The sequence below is a fragment of the Falco rusticolus genome, chromosome 2, assembly GCF_015220075.1.
Source record: "Falco rusticolus isolate bFalRus1 chromosome 2, bFalRus1.pri, whole genome shotgun sequence".
Lineage (NCBI taxonomy): Eukaryota > Metazoa > Chordata > Aves > Falconiformes > Falconidae > Falco > Falco rusticolus.
The window spans coordinates 68,830,578-68,852,390 of NC_051188.1; the positions used below are offsets into that span (position 1 = coordinate 68,830,578).

At 42.9% G+C, this 21,813-nt stretch overlaps 1 protein-coding gene across 12 annotated transcripts in view; it reads right to left on the reverse strand.

Annotated features, from left to right (window-relative positions):
* The window catches only part of MAP4K4 (mitogen-activated protein kinase kinase kinase kinase 4), a 170,806-nt gene that overhangs the window by 47,322 nt on the left and 101,671 nt on the right, over positions 1–21,813 (reverse strand). For all 12 annotated transcript variants that reach the window (XM_037375977.1, XM_037375969.1, XM_037375976.1 and 9 more), the window contains exons 4-10: positions 14,691–14,816; positions 13,777–13,887; positions 10,841–10,931; positions 9,194–9,324; positions 5,008–5,062; positions 2,598–2,676; positions 426–601 (exon numbers count right to left, since the gene is read on the reverse strand). In XM_037375977.1, coding sequence (XP_037231874.1) covers positions 426–601; positions 2,598–2,676; positions 5,008–5,062; positions 9,194–9,324; positions 10,841–10,931; positions 13,777–13,887; positions 14,691–14,816 — 769 coding nt within the window. The remainder of the gene's footprint in view (positions 1–425; positions 602–2,597; positions 2,677–5,007; positions 5,063–9,193; positions 9,325–10,840; positions 10,932–13,776; positions 13,888–14,690; positions 14,817–21,813) is intronic.

Sequence of the window (21,813 nt, forward strand, 5' to 3'; positions counted from 1 at the left end):
CCTCGGTACCACCTGAATAAAGAGCACAGGCTGCCCGAGACATTTGCTTCATAGCTCTTGTGATGGGTTATTTCCTGTGTGTCTGATTTATGGCATCATTCCAGGAATGAACCTACCACAGACTAAAAAACGGAAAGGCATATATGCCAACATCCTCCTAAATACTGTTTAATGCTTGTATGGAAGAGGCAGTGGCCCAGAAGCGGGTAAATTTAACTTATCTGAAAATAAAACATTTGAATTTGATACTTTCTCTGTAGAGGACAGAACAAAACCTAAAAGCCTGCTGATAGTCAAAACATGAATTTCAAAAGAACCTTTGAAGGATTTGGAGCTTTTCTAGGGGTGAGGATTTAGAACACAAAGCAGGACAAAAATATATATTTTTAACAAGCTGCAATACTTGATTTTCAGAAGCTGCATACCTTTCTCTCCTCTCTTCTTCCTGGTCCTGTCTATATGGTCCTTAAGCTGGATTCGGACTTGCCTTTCATTTGGTTGGTCACGTATAAAGGGATGTTTCAAGAGTTGTTCTGTAGAAGGTCGCTGCATGTAATTCTTCACTAGACAACCTTCTATAAAGCTGAAAAACTTTTTTGACCTGAGAAAGCAGGGAGGGAAAAAACCAAACCAAAACACAATCACAGGTAAAACTCAGTTCATTTTTTCTGTTGCTCCTCAAGGTCTAATTCCTTTCCTCAGAAAGCATCACATCCCAAAGAATGGTACCAGTGCTGTCTGCAAGTATGCCTCCTAAACAGAGCTGAGTGTGCTCCAGCTTAACACTAGGCTGGATGGACAAAGGGCTGGATGGGCACAGGGCAATGCCAACATACCTGCAGTGATTAGACACAGCCTCACAGTAATGTGCTGTCCTTCGCAGGCATAATTGCCCTGAAAGGCAGGATCTATTAGTGAAGGCAAATCATGCAAACCCAGCTCTGCTACTTCTGGACCGCAGCTGGGTAGCATCCAGCTTGCTCGGAGCACGGGCAGGGCAGCTCCGGTGTGTCTCCACCTGCCCATGCTATCTAAGGGCAAGTCTGCTTCAGAACAGCTGTGCTGAAAGCCACAAAAACTTCAGCCAACATTCCCCTGACACAAGCAGCACCACGCTGCTTTTGTATGCACCTGGGCTCACCGAGATAGATCTGTGAGAATTTAACATTATTTTATTTTTTACCTGAAGAGCCACACACAAAAAAATCCATGCAGAACAACAGGTGGGTATTGAACAGTGTTGTCTGTTCAACACAGGCACTTGGGGTCAAATTCTCACCGACACAATTTAAGGGCATGAACTAAACTGAGCCTCCTGCACATCGCATAAAGTGACAGTGTATGACAGTTAGCTAAGCTGGAGCACCACCCTCCTAAATTTGCACTTTATTTGAACCCTGGAAAAAAGACCTCTGCAAACAGAAATCACCAAACAAGCTGCCTTGCAAAACACCAATACTGGAAACATTCATAACTGCATTTTTCATCATTTGGCCTATTTTCTCATAACCTGGCACCAGTCACACTAGCAAAACAGTGGAGTCACAGCAGCCCTGGCTTTGGGCAGAGTCACTTTTTGACTGCTAGGGGCTCTCAACCTGCTCCTGTGTTTGGGTGGCAAACCCCTCCACTACACGGTTATGGGTAAAACCAACAGTTTCCATCCACTGCTTCACTTTCCTAATGTAATTTAGGAGGCTGAATTCAAGGTAACTTTGTTGTTTTGGGGGGGTTTTATTCCTCACGCCTTAAGTGTTGTTACTATTATTCTAAATAAAAAGGTTAATGAAAGGCTTATGCAAATACTGTATATGCATCTTTATTCCTTTAACATATACAGAAAGCAAGTATGAGAGACAGACAGGGATGCCTTGACAGTACAAGTGCATAAATAAGTCAACCCAGGCAAACCCCAAGCCCAGCAAGCCAGACAAGTTTATGTTATGTTGACATTGAATAGGCAATCAAATCACTTCATTATTTTGACAGGATCACAGCATCCTGCGATCACATTCAATCTATATGAAACCTCTTTCTAGGGAGCATTTTTGTTTCATATGTGCCAGTTGTAACCACTAACTGGGAGGAAACCCTCCGATACTAATGGATTCTTCTCAGCTGGCAAGAAGCGCACACTCAATTCCAATCGTTTACAATAATTATAGTAAAAGCCTTCATTAGTTTTAATAGCTCCTTTCAACTTAGGAACTAGAACACCATAGTACTGTTCTGTTTCTGTGTTATGACACATCTGAGAAAACATACTGTATATAAAGAGTGCTGCGGGAGTTTATTTTTTAAAATATGGATTCATTTGTCACCTTAATACAGATGCTGCTCTGTCAAGAAAAAAAGCTTTGTTTTTGTTTTCACACAATTTGAGATAAAGTTTCTCTGGGACAAACAGAACTAAGTAAATAACACATGCTTTTTATTTCATGCTTTGATTCGGTGGCACAGAAGATAACAGGGTGATTTTTGCTAACTTAAATTGCTTTACAGTTCTGTGGAAGCAGTAATAAAACAGCATGCAATGAGACACAAGAAAACATCACACTACAAAAAAGGGCTACAAACAAGATATAACTAATACATACCATTTCTTGGATTTTAACCGTGGGGGAGGGTTCCTGGGTATCAGAAAGAGTGCCCTCATGGGATGCATGTCACAAAGCGCTGAAGGAAAGAAAACAGAACCAAACAGAAACACAGACATTTCCTTAGTTGCTGTCTGTCAGTAGCATGGCTTCAGCTTCCACAACCGTTCCCACCATGCTGACTGCACACACTCCAGATGCAGACAGCAACACAGCTAAATGGCATTAGCCCAAAATGACAACAATTCCACAGCTCAAATGCACCAAGGGAGGCCCCCAAAAGACAAAGAGATCGAGGCACGGATTAACCTTCAGGATCAACCATGATGGGAACATCTGTGCATGGTCCTCCTCCAGTCTCAAATCATCTAACTTACGTTCTGGTCAATAAAATATTGGGTGATGATGGTGACAGAAGGGAAGAATGACACAGTTACTGTTTCATACAAACTTCCCTCCACCTGCCCTTCTCTCCCATTATGGAGGATGCCTCATTTTTACTCTGAAGACTTGGAGGCTTTCTTAACTCCAAGGCCTGACAGTTTTGAAGCATGGGAGGATCTCTATCAAAAAAAAAAAAAAATTATTCCGTGCAGAACTGAAACGTGAACCTGTGACTTTTGTCAAAAAAAGTCCCCTTGGTTTCAGCTGACACTTAGGGGGAATCTGGGATGTCTCCTGGACAGCCTTTCCTCCTGTTCCATAGCAAAGCACCAACACAAGCAAACACGGGAGCAGGGGGAGAGGCTGCCCAAGAAAGGTCACTAGAAGCAAATCCTCTGTTTTTACTGTCTCCCTATGTTTGACCTCTTGCACCACCAGTCTTAGCTTGAATGATCACTGTAGGAAGAGGTAATGTTTTCCACACAATAGAAATTCAGAAAAAACAGACTGATGTGAAGAGGATTCTGGATTCAAAAATAATGGGCCACAGCCTTGGCAGAGAAACCCCTCAGATGCCTGTGGATTCCATTCGGCCACCAAGCTTAGAGATGGACTCCAGCCACCGCAGAGGACAGACCAAGGCAAGAGCTGCTCAGCATTTATGTTGGATCTTTGATTATTTCTTAAATGCCCCCGCTTGTGCTTTTTACATGAAGAGCGGCCAAGCTCTGCTTCAGTTTAGAAATAAAATATTATTGTCCAATTCTGGGCTTACAAAACCCACAGACAGAGCTTTTAATTGAAAGCCATCTAGGCAACCCAATGCACTGAACAAAAAGGTATGACAAAAAGGAGGTCAAGTGGTAGCTCAAATGCTGTTAATACAGCGCTGGCTGAGGTGTCCTGGGAGCAGCTCTCACATGGGCATTCATGTAAACGTGCAATTAGGAAGAAAAAAAAACAACAAACCATCAGACTTCCTAAAACATGAATCAAAACAAGAGTGTTGTGATTCAATTTATAAATATTACATTAACAACAACAACAAAAATCAGGCAGCAGCTATAATGAAATGACCATTTTTAGCTAGGAAAACATCAATACTTCAACATGATTATTTCAAAGACATGTTTCAAGCTGGGCAGTGGTGTGGTGGTGGTAGTTGTTTCTAGGTATCTTAGGCTGTTATTTTTAAAATACAGACCTCCAGTTGGGGGTGAGGGTAAGCATATTTGCTAGTTCAATAAAGACTTTTGTTAAAATTACCATTAAAAGCCAAAACGTCATGCCCAATTTCTTTTTAAATCTTTTTGTCCTCCTTGTACCTATCTGCTGTCTGCCTCAATATACAGAAAGAATAACTATGTCAGAGGAAAGTAAGCTATAAAAAGTTGTGCATTTTTGGTTTCCAGGTTTTTCCCCCCAAAATACCCGTATCAGCTGGTAAGTGCTCTCAGGCAGGGAGCATTAAGTTCAATACTTTGTACTGCAGATGGATTTACAGTTTAAGTCATGTCACTGCTAAGGAAGATCAACACCACCCACCAAATAGTGGAAACAAAAAGCGAAGCAATGTTAGCATTACCCAGACTGACAGAAAGCCAACACAGAAACAATTGCTACAGATGCTTTTTTCATTAAGGTCGGTTTTCTCGAGGCCCCACTGCCCCTCTCTCTGGCTGAGGTTTCAGCATCCCACGCCAGGCCATACACGAATTGGAACAAAACTCCAAAACACAATATACTACCCATAGGAAGGAAGTCTGACACTCGATTAGCTTCCAAATATTCCTGCTATAGAAATTAAATTACTGCAGTCTGCACTGTAGTGCACAGTCCTATCTTTATCAAAAGCCTTGCTATTTATGGGAGTTTATATTTATAGGGCAGGCAAAACCAAAGAGAACAGAAATAACATGAGGATACTTTCAGAAACCTCAATACCAGGCTTAGATTACAACCAGCATCTCCCAAGTATATGTTTCAGTCTTAATCAGCCCACTGGAGAAGCAGACGCATCACTTACGGGGAGCTCCTTCTGCCATCTCTATGGCTGTAATGCCACATGACCAAAGGTCACTCTGCATAAAAAGAGAGACACCATATGTTAGTAGGTGGATTTACCCATTCAGACAGTAAGAGAGTACTATTTACAGAGGCCCTGTAGGTGAGACTGAAACCAAATACCATGGCTATTTAAATAATATACGTTACTTTTTTCTTGTAACAGTGTCATAAAATCCTACTTTTCATATCATATATATATGCAGAAATGCACACACGTATTCATATGGAGTATGCAAAAAAACCTTTCCAATAACACATAAAAAGATATTCACATTATGACAATGAAAAATACATTTGCCTGAAATCTACATCTATGAAACAACAGAATTTTCAATATTCCCTTGTTTACAAAGGATTGAACAAGGGCATTGCCAGGGCACGCAGAGATGCAGTTAGAAAAGCAAAAGCTCAGCTCGAAATTGGCTGGAGATGTCAAAAACTACAAGAAACAGCTCTTCAGGTACATAAACAACAAGCAGAAACAGAAGGAAAATATTGGCCCACTGCTAAACAGGGGAAGTGAATCAGTCACCAACAATGCTGAAAAGGCAGAGGTTTTCAACATTTTCTTCACTGCTGCCTTTACCAGCACTGCTGGGCCTCAGGCCTTGGGGACAAAAATCCAGGCTGATGCAAACACAGACCCACTGCCAGTGAAGGAAGAGTTGGTAGGTGAGCTTGACCCCATGTATCGGTGGGCCCTGACAACATCCAACCAAGAGCACTAAGAGAGCTGGCTGACATCGTGGCAAGGCTGCTCTCCATAATCTTTAAGAAGTTCTGGAGATTGGGAGACATCCCGGAAGACTGGAAGAATGCTGAAGTCACCCCCATCTACAAGATGGGCTTAAAGGAGGATCCAGGAAATTATAGGCCCATCATTCTTACTTCAGTCCCTGGGAAAGTTATGGAACAAATCCTCCTGGGGGGCTACCACAAGTCCAATGAAGCACATGATTGGAAAAAGCCAGCATGGATTTACCAAGGGGAAATCACACTTGACAAACCTGATCACCTTCTACGACAAAGTAACCTGCTCAGTTGATGTGGGGTGAACGGTGGACATTGTCCACCAGGATTTTCTCCAAGGCTTTCAATAGTTTCCCACAGCCTCCTCCAAGAGAAGCTAATGTGATGGTCTAGGCAAGCGGTCTGTGGGGTGGGTGGGGAGCTGGCTGAGAGGCCGCACCCTGAAGCTGGCAGTAAAGAGCTCCCTTTCAAACTGGCAACCTGTCACAAGTGAGTCCCCAGAGATCAATACTGGGTCCAGTGCTGGTTTATAACTTCATAAATGATCCAGATGATGGGATCAAGTGTACCCTGATGAAGTGTGCCGATGATACTAAACTGAGTGGCAAAGCTAACACTTCGGAAGGGAGAGCCACTCTGCAGGAAGACCTGGATAGACTGGAAAAGAGGGCTAACATGAACTTTATGCAGCTCAACAAAGACCGGTTTAACATCTTGCACCTGGGAAAATACAATTCAGGAGCGCAGCACAGGCTGGGATCTACCCGGCTGAGGACTGGTTCTATGGAAAGGGACCTGGTGATCCTGGTGGACAACAAGCTCAGTATGAGTGAGCAGCGTGCTGCTGCCGCAAAGCAAGCCAACAGGATGCCGCGCTGCATCAACAAGGGCTTCACCAGCACAGACGAAGTCATTATCCCACTCTACTCAGTGCTTGTCAGGCCACACCTGGAATACTGTGTTCAGTTTTGGTCCCCGCTATGCAAAAAAGATGTGGACAGGCTGGAGAGGGTCTGGAGAACGCCGGCCGTGAAGATGATCAAAGGACTGGGAAAGAGGAAAGGCTGAATGAACTGGGTTTGTTCAGCCTTGAGAAAACAAGGCTTAGGTTCCAGTATTTGAAGGGTGGCTATAGAGAAGATGAAGACCCCCTTTTTACAAGGAGTTACCTGGAAAAGATGATGGGTAATGGGTACAAGTTACTCCTGGCCAGATTCCAATTGAACACAAGAGGAAATTTTTTCACAATGAGAACCATCAGCCATTGGAATAATCTCCCCAAGGAAGTCATGGATTCCCCAACACTGAACACTTTTAAGATTCAGCTGGACAGGGTACTAGGCCATCTTGTCTAGACCATGCTTTTGCCAAAAAAGGTTGGACCAGATGATCCTTGAGGTCCCTTCCAACACAGTATTCTATGAATCTATGATTTCCCTATAATAAATTCACATAAAACACTGTACCTGTTCTCCCAAACAAAAGACAAGAGAAAACAAAAGACTACAAATACTACAGGGCAAATACCCCAAAACCTGGCAGGTCTTTTTCAGTGTATAAACCAGCAAATAAATAAACAAATACAGATTAAGGGAATATACCTAGTCCTGAATTTTTTCTGCTCTCAATAAACAGCTTTACCTAGGAGAATAGCCATCATTGCTAAAACTGCAAGAAGTCTCTGTTGGACACATTCTTTGAAGCCAAAGCGAATGCTCCTTCCCTACCATTTCAGCTTTGCTTGAAACATTATGAAACAAGAGTCCTTCAGTGGGAGCCCTTCAAGATACCACCTCTGGCCAGCACCCTTGATTTGGGAGAGCCTGGGCGAGAGCCAGGAGGGTCAGACACAGGCAAGAGCTGGAAGAGTTCTGGTGAGGAACCAGCTCCAGAAACTCCATAGCTTAAGGGGCAAAACACTAGAGGAGGCTGCTGAAAGACAGCTGTTTTTGAGAAAAGCAGTCTTACTTTCTGGTCATAACAGTGAATTTAAAAAAAAAATAGTTAAAACTAATGAGCAAACAAGGTCTTCTTGTACTACAAGCAGAGAAGCATTTCTAATGATCACATTTTCAGACCCATCAAGGTACTCTTTTCTCTTGGTCCAATCCAGCCACTTAAGCTAAACTACACAGCTTCGTGATCTTACAAAATCTTCCCACCATGAATTTTTTGGGGGACAGAATCCTACAGGCTCCGTGAAGAACAATAAACAGGTGTTTTTCAGAAGCAGAAGGAGTTATTTTTCACAGCACTACTGCGTTAGCAAATACTGCAGAGAGTTCTTCTCCTTTATTAGATCATTTAATAGCCACCCTTCCTTCCTAATAACTCCATCTGCAAAGATACAAAGCATTACCTTTAGTACAAAGAGTTGATGGATGTAAAAAGTGATTAAATGAAAAGAAATAGGATCAACCTCATCAATCTTAGTCAAAAGGTACAAAAACACCAATTCAAATAATATGTTTTTTAAAAATACATTTAGACACACATAAACATACTGATAGCTCACACCACTATCAATCTCAGCAAATTGATGTAATTGATCTTTAGCTCTAAAATTCATTGTAAGACCTTAATCACAGGCTTTCTGATACCTTTGCTCTCCTTGGTTAAAAGCTGGAACAACTGCATTAGTCTAAGAGAAGATTTTTTAAAAAGCGTATTTTCACATTTCTTTTTTCCTTGTGCATTCATTAAAGCAAGCTGAGAAGAACTTTTAAGATTACAATTTGCCTTCAATAGAGAAATTTAACTTTAAATACACATACATAATACTCTTATGGGTAGTGCAAATATCATCAAGTCAATTATGGTTTTGCAGTAATTAAATCTTTGGTCTGCAGCAAACACGTAAAAAATTATCTTTGTTGAGAAACGCTGTGATGGATAAATTTTTAACAACATGTACATGTATCCTGAAATCAGGAACAGGTACAGTTTAAAGAGCTCATTCTGTACTTCACTGGCTCTCCAGACAGTGGTTCTATTTAAGGCAACACCTAAAATGTACTGTTCTGGGTTACTACAATAACTGGGACATAGTCTAACACAATTTAAAGTACAATCATTACACAAATTAAGAACATGAGCTTTTCCAGCTAAACTCTTTTTTTGCCATCTCGGAGCACCTACAGCATACCAAAATCCTATACTACTTATGTCTCAAAGCTATGATAATACAAGTAATAGCAACTGTTAAAGGTCACAATTTGACCCCTACCTTGTACTCCTGTAATAAGAATGTACCTACACAAAATAGTATTACTCCTACAAAGCACAAGAAGTCTCAAAAACTGCCATTGTTCATGTACATTTATATGTTCATGCAAGTGTATAGGTTTTGTATGTTGGCTCTTTTTTTTTTTTTTCTCTAAACAGGACTCTCTTACTCTGTAATCATACGTAGCATCTGGATTTTCATCACAGGCAATAACTTCTGGAGCCATCCAGTACGGAGTTCCAATAAAAGTGTTTCTCCTGCCAACTGTCCTGTCCAGCTGAGCGCTCACACCAAAATCCACTGTGGGCGGGAAAAGAGTAAAATAAAATAAGAGGGGAAAAATAATGCAGTGACTACTTCTGTAAGGTGATTTGGAAATAAAACCCTATGGATGTTCCACATGGGAGAACCGTGCCGAAGAGAAATATGATGAGCCCTTATGGTTCACATGCAAGGTACTTGGGCCATAAGCATCAAGGGACATTGGCAGTGTATGACCACCTCCCCTGCACGTCTCACCATCCTGCCTGTACAGGAGGGAGCATACAGCTGCAAAAATACTGCCTGGGAGGGTGCAAAAGGGCTACTCCCTTCCCAAATGGTGAAAGCAAGCACCTTTGCCTATACAGAAGGAGCTGCTTCCCAAAGGTCTCTCTCATGCTATGGAAATACCACACGCATGAACATCTTTCTCTTTCGGCTGTCCACTTTTTCCGCTCTAAAATTGGAGAGCAAAAATCATCTGTTGCTCAGGGAATTGCTCTCTGCTCTAATGCACAGAGAAGATGCATTGATAGGAGCAAAAGATGAAGATTACTGAAGAGGTGCTAACTTGGAGCACACACAGATTTCAAAAGAGATGCCCATTTCATTACAAGGCAATTACATTACAAGGTGGTTTCCTCCCTTCAGTTCTTCCTGCTCATGACCACAGTGATGTATGTCTTTCGATAGCAGTAACTGCATCTGCTCTAGGAGGGCTGTGTCAGCTTCACTGTATCCGTCATCTGAGTGACACTGACCAAATGGTGGAGACAAGTTTGGTGGGAGCAACAGTTTGGGAGCTACTGTGCTCCACTTTGGACCAAAAGGAGGAGAGCTCTCACGAGAGCTTCCTCCTCCAGCAGCTAGTATGTCTTCCCATGACTTGTGCTGCAGGAAGGTGTAATGCAAAACAGAAGGGATGTGGGCTGGGTGGGAGGGCTTCAGCATGGCTCTATATTTAACTGAAAAAAAGGTGGCGAGTGCAGCATGATACAAACACAGAAGGTTAAAGTGTGCAGTAACTGGCAGAGACAAATTAGAGAGGAAGAAAAAAAGAGTATGTCCACTCGGAAGGGAGAGAGGAGGCCAGGGATGAGCACAGTTTTCGGCAGGCATGCCAGAGCTGGAACTGCGTTTTGAACTTGATGCCACAGCTCACTTGAGAGTGCCATCCAGATCCTATTTTTGTGTCCAGAACCTGAACAGCAGGTGCTATTTTAATTAAAGAGAGACTCCCATCACTTTCTGAGTCCAGAATAAGGGGAATCGGAACAAATCCAGTCACGCACAGCTCGAGGGGGGAAGCAAAACAATCCCCTCACTGATTCTGGCATGAAAGCCAACATCTTATAATGAAATGCAACAATAACCTGCACTCCATCTTCCTGAAGCAGGAGGAAATACGTGCAGGGCCTTGATCCATGTGGGAGCAGTAACAGAGTGCTCATGCTACAGAGCATGTTGCAGGGCTCTTAAAGGATAAAATTGATTTGGGAACATCATAAAACCAAAGGCTGAATGAATGAGGAAGTGGACGTGTGCGCCTACTTACCAAGTTTCACTTCTGCATTCTCTGTTAACAACACGTTTTGCCCTTTGATATCCCTGTGAATCACATGATGGGCATGAAGATGTGCCAGCCCCTGCATTAAGAAGAAAGAGAGGAAGGAGAAGACGTTCAAAGTTAGGCTCTTGCCTTAGCAACAGACTACCGATACCCAGCACCCCCAAAGCCCATAGCACTGGGTCTCTTGCACAGTGGCTGGGTGCAATGGGACCCTTGGGAGCCTTCTAGCAGCATACTGCCCACACAGCTTTTGGTGCACAGACACAGGCCCCAGGTCATGAACATGCTGTCCTAAATACAGCCCAATATCTGCACTGTGCAAACACCTCTCAGCTGTCATGTGAAGGAAGTTCAGCTCCCAGAAACTGTCCATACAATGACACTGTAAATAACATCAGCGTCAGCGTATGCCACTGACATTTGACACACACAGGGTCACCCAGAATTTAGTCTGGGGAAGGGGGGAAGAGAGCTGGAGGGAGAAAGGAGGCAGCATCAACATGCATACATGCACCCCCGAGAAGGGGGTGGGAGGGTGATGGACAGGCAGTTATGTTTGAGGGCAAGGGACGGCTGATGACAAACAAAAGCTCTGCTGCAAAGCTGCAGTTCTCTTCTCTAGCTTCCATAAATACGAAGCCAGATTAATTGTTCCTCAGGCAAAAAAAACATGAAAAAAAAGAAAAGTATGAGCATTACACTTTCCAAAGGAAACAAAACCTCCTGGCATACGGTGCTTTTTGTTGAGACAGCACCTGGATGCATGCCCCAAAGCATTAGCCATGTGGAGGGAGCGCTGAGGAAGACATATGTTGCATTTTACTCTCTAATGTAATTGGGAGAACAACAGGCAATCCTCTTAGCAACTGCCTGTATTTTGGTTTCTCCTCAGCTCTCTGCTCGGAAAATTGTAGTCTCCGGTGGGATTGTCTTGCCTGTTCAAGTTGCCCTCGTAGGCTTTTAATGTTTTATGAAAAATAAAGAAATAGAACCTTTACAGCTGCAAGAGGTTAAGAGAGTAGTGGTTGCTGTAGAGAAATATTTCCTAACACATGTTCTTCATTAAATGATCATTTACCAGTTTGCCTACATAACCATTGGGCTATTTTCTTTTTTTAAAACAGTTAACGAGTGTGACAGAAAAACCACCCTCCACAGCTCCTCCCCACACGTCACAAGTGAATCAAGTGAACGGCTGATGTCCCCGAGACCTTTTGCTGGCTGCTATGCTAAGTGTGGTCTTATTTTTCACAGGAATGAAGGCTTTTCCACAGCTTCACACAGGATACTTTTTAAAGCCTTCCACTACCTCGACCCAGCCAGGGAAATAATTGTCTGTTCTCTCCAGAGTACCATTTAACCTTACTGAAAAAGCACATTTGGATTTGTGAAGGGCTGGGAGGAGACAAAGGGGCACATCTCCATTCTCCTGTAGCCCCCAGGCCACTCCAACCACACAGGGATCCACTGGGTCGACCCTCACCTGTGTCTCCACCTGCACCAATCTTTGGCACTTTAGCTCATTTTGACTTTCTGTTACACAACCCCTCTCCTGTCTCTGACAAACTCAGTGTCAAATCAGGTTTTGCAACGTCTCATAGCAATGTGAGTTTAGCATTCCTTTTTTCCAGATATTCCAGTTCTTGCTGGCAAGCAATTAAGGCTCCTTCTGCAAATCTCTCACAGGAATGAGAAAATAGCTTTCACCCAGCTCTTTTCTGAGGTAAGTAATTTTTTCCTCTTCTCACCAAGCATGACTACTTTATCTAAGGAGAACCTAGCATGAATGCAACATAGCATGCAATACCTCCAAGGTCACACAGTTCTCAAATCAAGCATAAGATCAGTCCTGCAGAAGTTAGCTTTCCTCATATTAAAGCACACTATCCATTTGATTTGAAATACAACTGTCAGTAGGTATTCAACCTTTCTTCTCCCTCATAAACAATTCAAAATGTGTCAGCAGTGGGACTCCCTCCTAGCATCTGGAATTAAGAGCAAGAGACCAGAATAGTACGTCTCCTTCCCTCACCATCTTAAAAATCGCCAAGGCAGAGCAAACGTGTAACACAGACAACAGCAGCATTGATTTATGCGAGAGCCAGTGGTGGTTTTCTTTAACATAAAGCCCTTCAGAACTTCCTTTATGATGAGACAATTGAACAAACATACTGCGTATGGTATGGGTAGGAGGCAATTTGTTTTACAAAGAAGCACGAGGAAAATCATACCAGATTTACTTAGCCCAGCAAACAAATGCCAATTCAAAAAGCACTTAAACTGTACCAACTGGAAATTAAATACGAAGAGTAATTAGTTAAAGCTTCAGTTTTAAGAAAAACTGGAAAGTGGCATCCCTCTTCCTGAGAAACTTTTGCAGCGCCATCTGCTAGCACTCCACAGTGCACAGCCACATACGACGTAGCTGCTTGCTCCAGACAGACTGCAGGAACACGCAATATGCAAGTACATTGCAGCACAGAAGTCCTGACTGCTGGCCTGAGCCAACAACTCCCTCTCTCCACAGACTTCATTAGGAGTAGAGAAAGACGGCTGCAAACACATTTGGAAAAGCCTGTTCTGCACCCTGTTGTGTTACGGCACTGTTACAACCTCGGGCTTCTCAAAAACAGTGTCCATACTGTTTCACAGCTTCTACAATAGGTAAGGTCACTGGTTCTTCCGCTGGCTTCTCGGCTATAACAACTGCTATTTTCTTCAAGACTGCTGTTACAATACAGTACAACTCACACCAATTTAAATGACGTAGAGCAGACATCTATCTGCTCCTACACACTCTCCATGAGATGACATGGCTAACTGGGACTGATCAGAAACAGCTTCTTGCAGAACCTCAAGCTAGGCTACATCCCTGTAAGACTGTTTCTATGTTTTTAAGTGGAGCGGGGTATTTTCCTTACCCGGAGAATCTCTCTGGAGATATACGCTATCCAGTCTTCTTTCAGAGTATTCCCTTTCGTGTTCTTCACAAGGTCTGTGATAGAGCCTGCTCCACAAAACTCCATAACAAGCTGCAAAACAGGTAAGAGCATGCAACTAACATTAAACACAGTTCCAGCTGTCCAGCAAAGCAAAATAATCAGGTTGCAGCACTGATTTGGGAAACCCTCGAAAAGAAGAGAATATCATTTATTTTACATCTCTGCCTGGAAAATGGATTCAAACCAAATGTCTACAATCTGTGTCAGACATATATGGAATATGTCTCACATTAGCTACCACATCTTCAAGGACTGATTTAATCACTGTAATTTAATGCTGGGAATCTGGATTTGCTCAGCTATGCAAAATGCATTAGCAGCAACAGCAGTAAGAGCACATCCAATGCTGAAGGAATCAAACTGATCACACCATTGCAACACATCTTACCCTTTAACTCCCATTTATTTGTGGAAGAACATGCACTGATGTCTGTACCCTGCCATTTCAAACCCAAACTTCAACCCTCTAGAGGGTGTAGATGAGGTGGGATGAGAAATGTAATGGGTACAATTCTCAAGTGCAGCTTTCTTTTTACAGTCGTACATTCTCACTGCTCAGATTGCCTGCCTCGTTCCCATGAAACATGTTACTATCTAGCTGGGAAATAGGGAAAAAAAAGTTACTTAAAGAGCAAATCCATTGCTAATAGCAAATCTTAGTTCAGCCATCTTCTTAAGGATGCATGATTAGCCTATGTGATTCACTTATCTATCTGTTCAGGCAAGCACCAAATTCTATTAGCTTGTCTTTCCATAATGTGATATTTCTATCATACTCAAACTGTATCCAAAAGGGAAAGACTTATGAACATGCTTGAGAAACATTTGCTTACCCATAGTTGGTCGTCATGTCCTGGAGGACTTTTCTTAATGAAAGCACCATAATAAGTTGCAATATTTCTATGATGAGAATATTTCTTTAGCATATTAATCTCCAGTTTGATTTCTTCTTCTTCATCCTTTGGAAAAAAAAAACACCAAAAATACACCATATGCATGATGAATTTCCTCTTTCATGCAAGTACATTATTTAAAAGTTCAATTTATATCAGCATCATGCTCAGTGAACACATCCTATGTTCATGCCATCAAAATGTTGTTTATTGAGATGGTCTAAAACAGAACTTACTTTCACAAGTTTTCAAGTAGTGTAAAAAAGCAAATGAAGGATGCACTGGACTTCATCCATGATGGAGCAGGACAGGGTCTGTTTAAAAACCCTATGCTTGTAATACCTTAAGCAAATAAAGAGCTAGCAGGCTTTCATTCTACACAATCCAGAGAACCAGAAAACCGGAAAAATCTGTGAATTTATGAGAGAGGGGTATTACTTCCATCTTCCTCATTTTTTCTAAAGGAGAATTTTGAAAACTGCAATCAGTTCTATTTAAATGCCAGACAGCAGCTCAGACCAGGCAGCTGCTGAAGCAGGCCCTCTGAGGTGGGTCCCACCTTGGTGCCAGCATGTGGCTTGCACAGGAAAGCAGAGGTGGAGTTCAGGAATTCCCCTCACTGCACAGACAAGGCGTTTGCCTCGTGCACCAGTTTCCTCCTCCTCCATCTGCCTCCACGGAGGAAGAGCAAGTGCATTAGGAAGAGAGGGCCAGGGGCTGGGGCGGTAAACAGGATGCTGGGACACAAAGACAGAGGAAGGATTTCCCCCAGCTCCCCCGGCCTCAGTGAGGTGCCAAGCAGAGAGCAGCTCGGGTGAAGGCAGGTCATCTCTTCAGAGAGCTAAAGTGGATAATACTATGCAACCGCTCCTTTAAAACACCCACAATCCATTTCTGAAGTGACAGTAGGATATGTTGCATGGAAGGGTCCACACACATTTTGAGGTGACGCCTGAGCAGGCAGCAGATACAGAAGTAGGAGCAGACACCATCCCACCCCCAGCTCTCTTACCACACCTAGAAACTGAGAGCCTTCAGCCAGCACCTCTCAAGGCAACAAACGAAAAGGCAGCTGGTTTACCCCTTTAGGCACGACCTTTATTTGCTCCACAATTTTCTAGCCTTAGGTATCCAGGGGGTAAACGTCTACCTTAAATTGATTCCAGGAAAAAAACGAAACCTCTGTTCCCTAGGGTGGCTGGCTGATGGAAACGGTAGCACGTATTTTGATTATCCTGTAATGTCAAAGCTGATTACATGAGAAAATGTTAAGCCTTAAACTTCCTTGCAATTTGTACCATGCTAGCAATCAAATATCCTATTCACCACATACGCAGATGTTAATACTAAGTACATGTTAACTATTTACACACATTGGTATGCATGGCTTTAGCAAAAAGAAACCACCCTATGCTACAACACAAACATTTATTTCAAATACACTATACAGGGGGATGCAGCGCTTATTCATAATTATGAGAAAACTCCCAAAATGCACCAAGCTATTCTTAAATCTTCTCATGATGCATCTTTGAAGTAAAACACTGCATATTTCTGGAACACTGAACAAAACAGTAAAACAATCTTGTAAATCAAAGTTCCCAGTGAACAGCAGCCCTGAAAGTGTTATCAGAACAGATCTTTGAGCCAAAAGCTAACTCAGTGCTTCCTCAGCTGCTTCTGTTGTCCTTGCCGTTTTGTGATTTTTTTATTTGGACCGTATGCAAAAAAACAAAAACCAAAAAAAAAAAAACCACCAAAACCCCCATGCTTATACTAGAAACTACCACTATCACACTGAATTTAAGCAAAAAAACTCTAACAGGGGGTTTCTTAAACTTAATGGTTTGGGACTTAATCACTGATAGGTTAACATGTATAATTGAATTAATCTGCTATTTTGTAGACTTCTTATATAAAAATTATTTCCGATCCTCAGCACATGGAACACAATAGCTTTTACAATACAATGGGCAGGATGTCCTAAAGGTTGTTCATGTTTATCTATTGCAATAACAGCCCAAATGACAATGCTTAGACAGGACCTCTTCCTGAAAAATAAAATAATTAAAAAAAAATAACCCCAAAGAACAAACAACAACAACAAAAAAAGGTGCATAAAGACCCAGTAGACCACCACTAGTTACTGCCCTTTCAGTTTTTCCTTGTGGCTATGTCAAAGCACCTGCTCAACAGCCTGCAGCAACCCCAAACATCTCCTGTAACTAAGACTAATAATGGTCCTAAACTCTTATTTCAGCTGTCATTGAGCATTTGTCCACAACACAAATAGTGCCTCACCTACAGTTCAATCCAGTCCAAATTCCAGTCTACAAAAATAAATGGATCCAATAATTCTTGCCAGGCTTTGGAAAACTCCACTTACTTAGTGTGGATCGATAACTACCTGGCACTGAGTCCTGAAGACTTTGTGGCGACAGGAACTATCATGAGGATTGATCAGCACAGAGAAGGCTGCAGTACTACTGTGGTACAGCAATTGGTGTAAGATTAAATAAGGTGGCCAGACCAAAATTGTTCTGTTCCAGTTTCAGGAACATTTTTTTCCAGGGTACAACTCATTTCATTCCAATGTGGATATCTGAACGAGGCCAAACAATGTGCACCTTACCAGTGTTTACTTTTCCCCAGTAACCACACAAGGAGGATGAGGTCATTAGCCAAGATCCAGACACCAGTATTGCAGATGTGTTACATCAGGGTGAGATGAATCCCACCCAAAAATCTCACCGGATAAGACCATTTCAACACAGGTCTCCTTATGGACACATGTGCCGCAGGGAGGGCAGCCTGCAGAAGGGGTCCTCCTGCACAGAAGGAGGTGTTTCGGCAGCCATCCTGGGATTTGGACATGTGAGCCAGCCTCAAAGACAGAAGTCCCTTCACCTCCTCCTGACAATACACACGCTGCACCACCACCACTAACAGTCCCTCTGTTTGCAGAGGCGCCAGGATCACAAAAGGAGAAAATTAAAACCAACTGAGGCGAGAGACTGTCATTCTCATGAAGTAATACAAAAGTACATCCTTTTTTCTTGGAGGACAGAGGCAGCTGGTGAGCCTTTCCTAGTGATTTTATGCAGCTGGCATCAATTACCACTTTGAGCCATTATCTTTGGATACAAACTCCCATTGAAATCTTCTTTGTCTGGCCTGTGATGGGGCTGGTGTTTTATACTTACACATTCACTGTCAGTTTGTGACAGCACGTCTGATTACCAGTAATTTTTGCAGTAAGCTATACTTTTGCAAGACTCACGTGGTTAAATCAAGCTTGGAGCACTTTCCATGTGTTTCCCTTCAGAAATTAAATGGACATGTCAGCATCTCTAGGGATTTCTAACTGCAATGCTGATTTATCAGAATGACTTTGCCTGTAAGATTAAAAATCACATACGCCCACACAGAAATCCACCAATGTGCATTAAGATCATTTCTAACCATTTGAATTAGCACACTAAAAACAGAACCAGGCATGCTACCTCCCAGGGTGCCAGCTAGCGGCGCCCGATCAGCTCCCTTGTGGCTGTAGCACAAAATCTCAACACTGTTTGCTCTTCCATTCATCTTTGCATGCTAAATATCAGGTGGGGTTTTTTTTGCACGCATCAATGCAACTGTATCAGTTGCATCAATGGCTTGTCATTTTCATTACATCACCATTTACAAAACTGTGATTATTTAAGTATCTCAATGATTTAAGTATCTGACCATAGTTGCCACTGGAGTAATTCCTAGACAAACAAAAGCTGCTACAGCAGATCCATGTAAGGAATATTAATCTAGACAGCTTGATTATGCCATTTCAGCATGTTCTCCAAAGGTAACCCCCTCTGCACCATTATTGCAAGAAAATCCTGCTTATTTATACAAATTCTTAGAAGATGATAAATTCAGAAGCACTTTGCTGGACATCATGGTAGGGAGGGAGAAGAAGGGAACTACAGCTTTAGAAGTGCCAGAAGCAGGGAGGACATAACCAAAGGAAAAGAAAAATTACTTCATGCCTGCCCTGTTTTTATATACTTCCCTAAACATCTTTCTCTAGGTGCCTCAGAAGACAAAGCAAAACAATCCCAACCTGGCCCAGCACTGCAACTGGTAATTGGTATAAGACCCCTCTGAGAATCTGTCACTAAGAAACACACCCAGGGGAGTAAGGGGGGAAATAACATGGTTTCCCAAGGTCTATAGCACTAGGAAATTATGTCAGGAGCTGAATTAAAACAAACAAACAAATAAACAAAAAACAGCCCCCCTCCCCCCCCCCAAAAAAACACGCCCAAAGGTACAGAAAGGAACTATCCCAGGGCATGTACGTGGTGACCTTCCATCCATACTCCCCAGAGTGGAAGGGCTGCCTGACCACTGCTCTTTGCTAGCTGTTGATTCTGCCCTCTCAAGGGATGGCACAGCTCAGGGAACAGAAACCCAGGGCAGTTTCAGAAGATTTTGTTTACCTGAGCCATATGATGAGGGGAAGCATAAATGAGAAAACACAGTCAAGCAATGATAAAGCAAGACAGCGTTCTGTGATGAAGGTAAGAGCAAGTTTACCTGTCGCACCACATGATTTATATGCTACCCTAAACCAGTTTGCAGGGGAATACAAATTAGTCCCTCCAGTAACTTTCCTTTTTGATTTAAGAAATGAGACAGTGACAAATCTCAGCTTTCCCCGCACAAATGGCATCCAGTCATTTTAAGCTACAACCAAGTGTTTGAAGAATTAACATCACTCCCCAACAGTGGAAAGCCGACATGCAGGTTGAAGAAAAACAGGAGAAAGTCCACAAGAAACCCAGTTTATTTTCCTTTCCGCTCCCTCTCACTCTTCATTTCTGCTCTCCACCCACATAAATAAAAAAATAAAAAAGTCTTAAAAGCCAACAAATGCAAACAAAAATCCTTCTGGATAAATCATGACACCAACTTTTACAAACAACTATTCTGCTTGTATGTCACATCCTCCCTCCTCCCCACATGCCAGACCCTGGCCAGCATCCATTCAGAGCAGAATCTGTCTAGGACAGGGAAAGTCTGAATAGTGCCTAGCACAAAAGGTGACCTTTTCTGGTGCTGGAATCCATAATACATACACTCGTTAATAAAGTTCTCACACACAAGGGAGATGCTTTGGTAAGAAGAGTTGGGGCAGTATTGCACACAGCACAGTATTTGAACTGGGAGCTGTAGCACTGCCTCCAAGCTAAGAAGGACATTGTAATTTTGGGAGGAACCTAACCACAAGAGCAATGAGACTCTGAGTGCCGGGCAAGTCCCTGCCAGTGCCTGCCAAGGTAGGAAGTTTGAGTAAAGCACAGCAGCTTGCACTGCAGAGAGTGCAATGTGGAAAAATGCAATCCCCTCCGATGCCACAACAGTGTTAGAACTGGAAATATGACATGAAGTAGTTCTGAAAAGAAAATACCAAACACAGGCTTCTTGAGAGGGAAAGCCTAAACCGCTTAGAAGAAAAGACTTTAATCAAGACGTGCAGTAAACATTTAACAAGTCCCTCCTAAATCTTAACATACAGAAGTTTCCAACTTTCTTATTACATCCCGTCTTTCTTGAGTCTTTTACAGAGCCTTTGAGCTTTGTTACCCTCAAGCTAAAGACCTCATGGAAGTTTATTTCCCTTCTCTCTCCTCTGCTACCTTCTCATGCCCAGCATTCACCATGCCTGTCCCAATTCATGTGCAAGTTCTCTCTTTCACAGACCCCTTACCCACAGACTCTTCCCATCTTGGCATCAACATGTTCGTTTCTCCGCATCATTCTTCAAGTCCTTCCCAAACATGTGCTTGTTCAAAGGCCTCCAGACTGTTCACCCTTAAGAAAATGCAGCAGTCATGCCACGCACTCAGTGATGCTGAAGGAGCACCAGATACCCAGCAAGCAGTGGCATGGGTGGTGAGCATTGCCCCATCATCACTGTGAGGGCACCTCTCAGAATTTTCCCCTTGTACACATATGCAGCCCATGCAGAGAAAGCCCTTCATGGGCTTTACCATTTGCAAGCTTTCTGGAGCCTATCTGATCACTGTGAGCTCCCATCAGCCTCTGGGCTTGCTTCTGCTGTCAGCACAGAGCCACACTGCCGGGAGTAGCAAACTAGCAACACTGCTCAGGCAGAGCGATTGCAGGAGACGGCTGTGATGCTTTTCCAAGGGTCAAAAAAAAAATCTTAGTTTTGTGAGAACTGGCTGGCAGAACAGTGCTGTCCTTATGACCACATTTGGTTACCTTCAGTAGCAAGATTTCATCAAGCAGGTTAGAAACACACTTCCCAACACATGCAAAACAGAGGCTGCTTTGTCTCCCCTTGGCACAGCACCCTCTCTACTGCATGCTAAAGGCACCATCTGAAACAAGAGAGAAAATGAGCCAAATTGTTCACAGCAGTGCCATCGCTGAGGCTGCAGCCATAAAGCAACAATTAAATTAAGTGGACAAAAAAGCATGAGGGAGGGCTAGCTCTTAAGCAGGATCCCAGCACTGCCTGAAGAAGCCTGTGTAACAGCATTGTGCAGGCACAGGAGATGGAATCACGTGCAGGCAGGAAGGAGCCAAAAACCATGTGAAGACAATACTTGTCTGTTGTCTCCCCCCAAACCACCTCCTCTGCCAATCACGCCAACAACAGTATTTTCTTTCTTGCCTGATGTGTCCCCGATGCCTTCGCTGGTCACTGAATGAGCTGCACTGAAGGCACTGAAGGCACAGAGACTGCACCACTTCTAACATCCCCCAGTGAAACCCCAGGGTGCCATGGGCTTTTCTGAAGACAACCAAGACAGAAACCTAAGGGCAAATCCCTCCAACCATTTCCAAGGCTACTCCCTCAATCCTGGTCATGATTACTTAAGAGTTTCCTGCTCAGACTGCATGTTTATCCCAGCTGTACAATTCAACTGTCCATCCTCATCAAGCCTAAATTATTTACAAACTATGCAACAAACTCGTCTTGTACTGACATCTTCAGAGTGCTCATAAAAGTGGGAAGGTTCGGTACCCTACTTCCATTACTATTATTCAC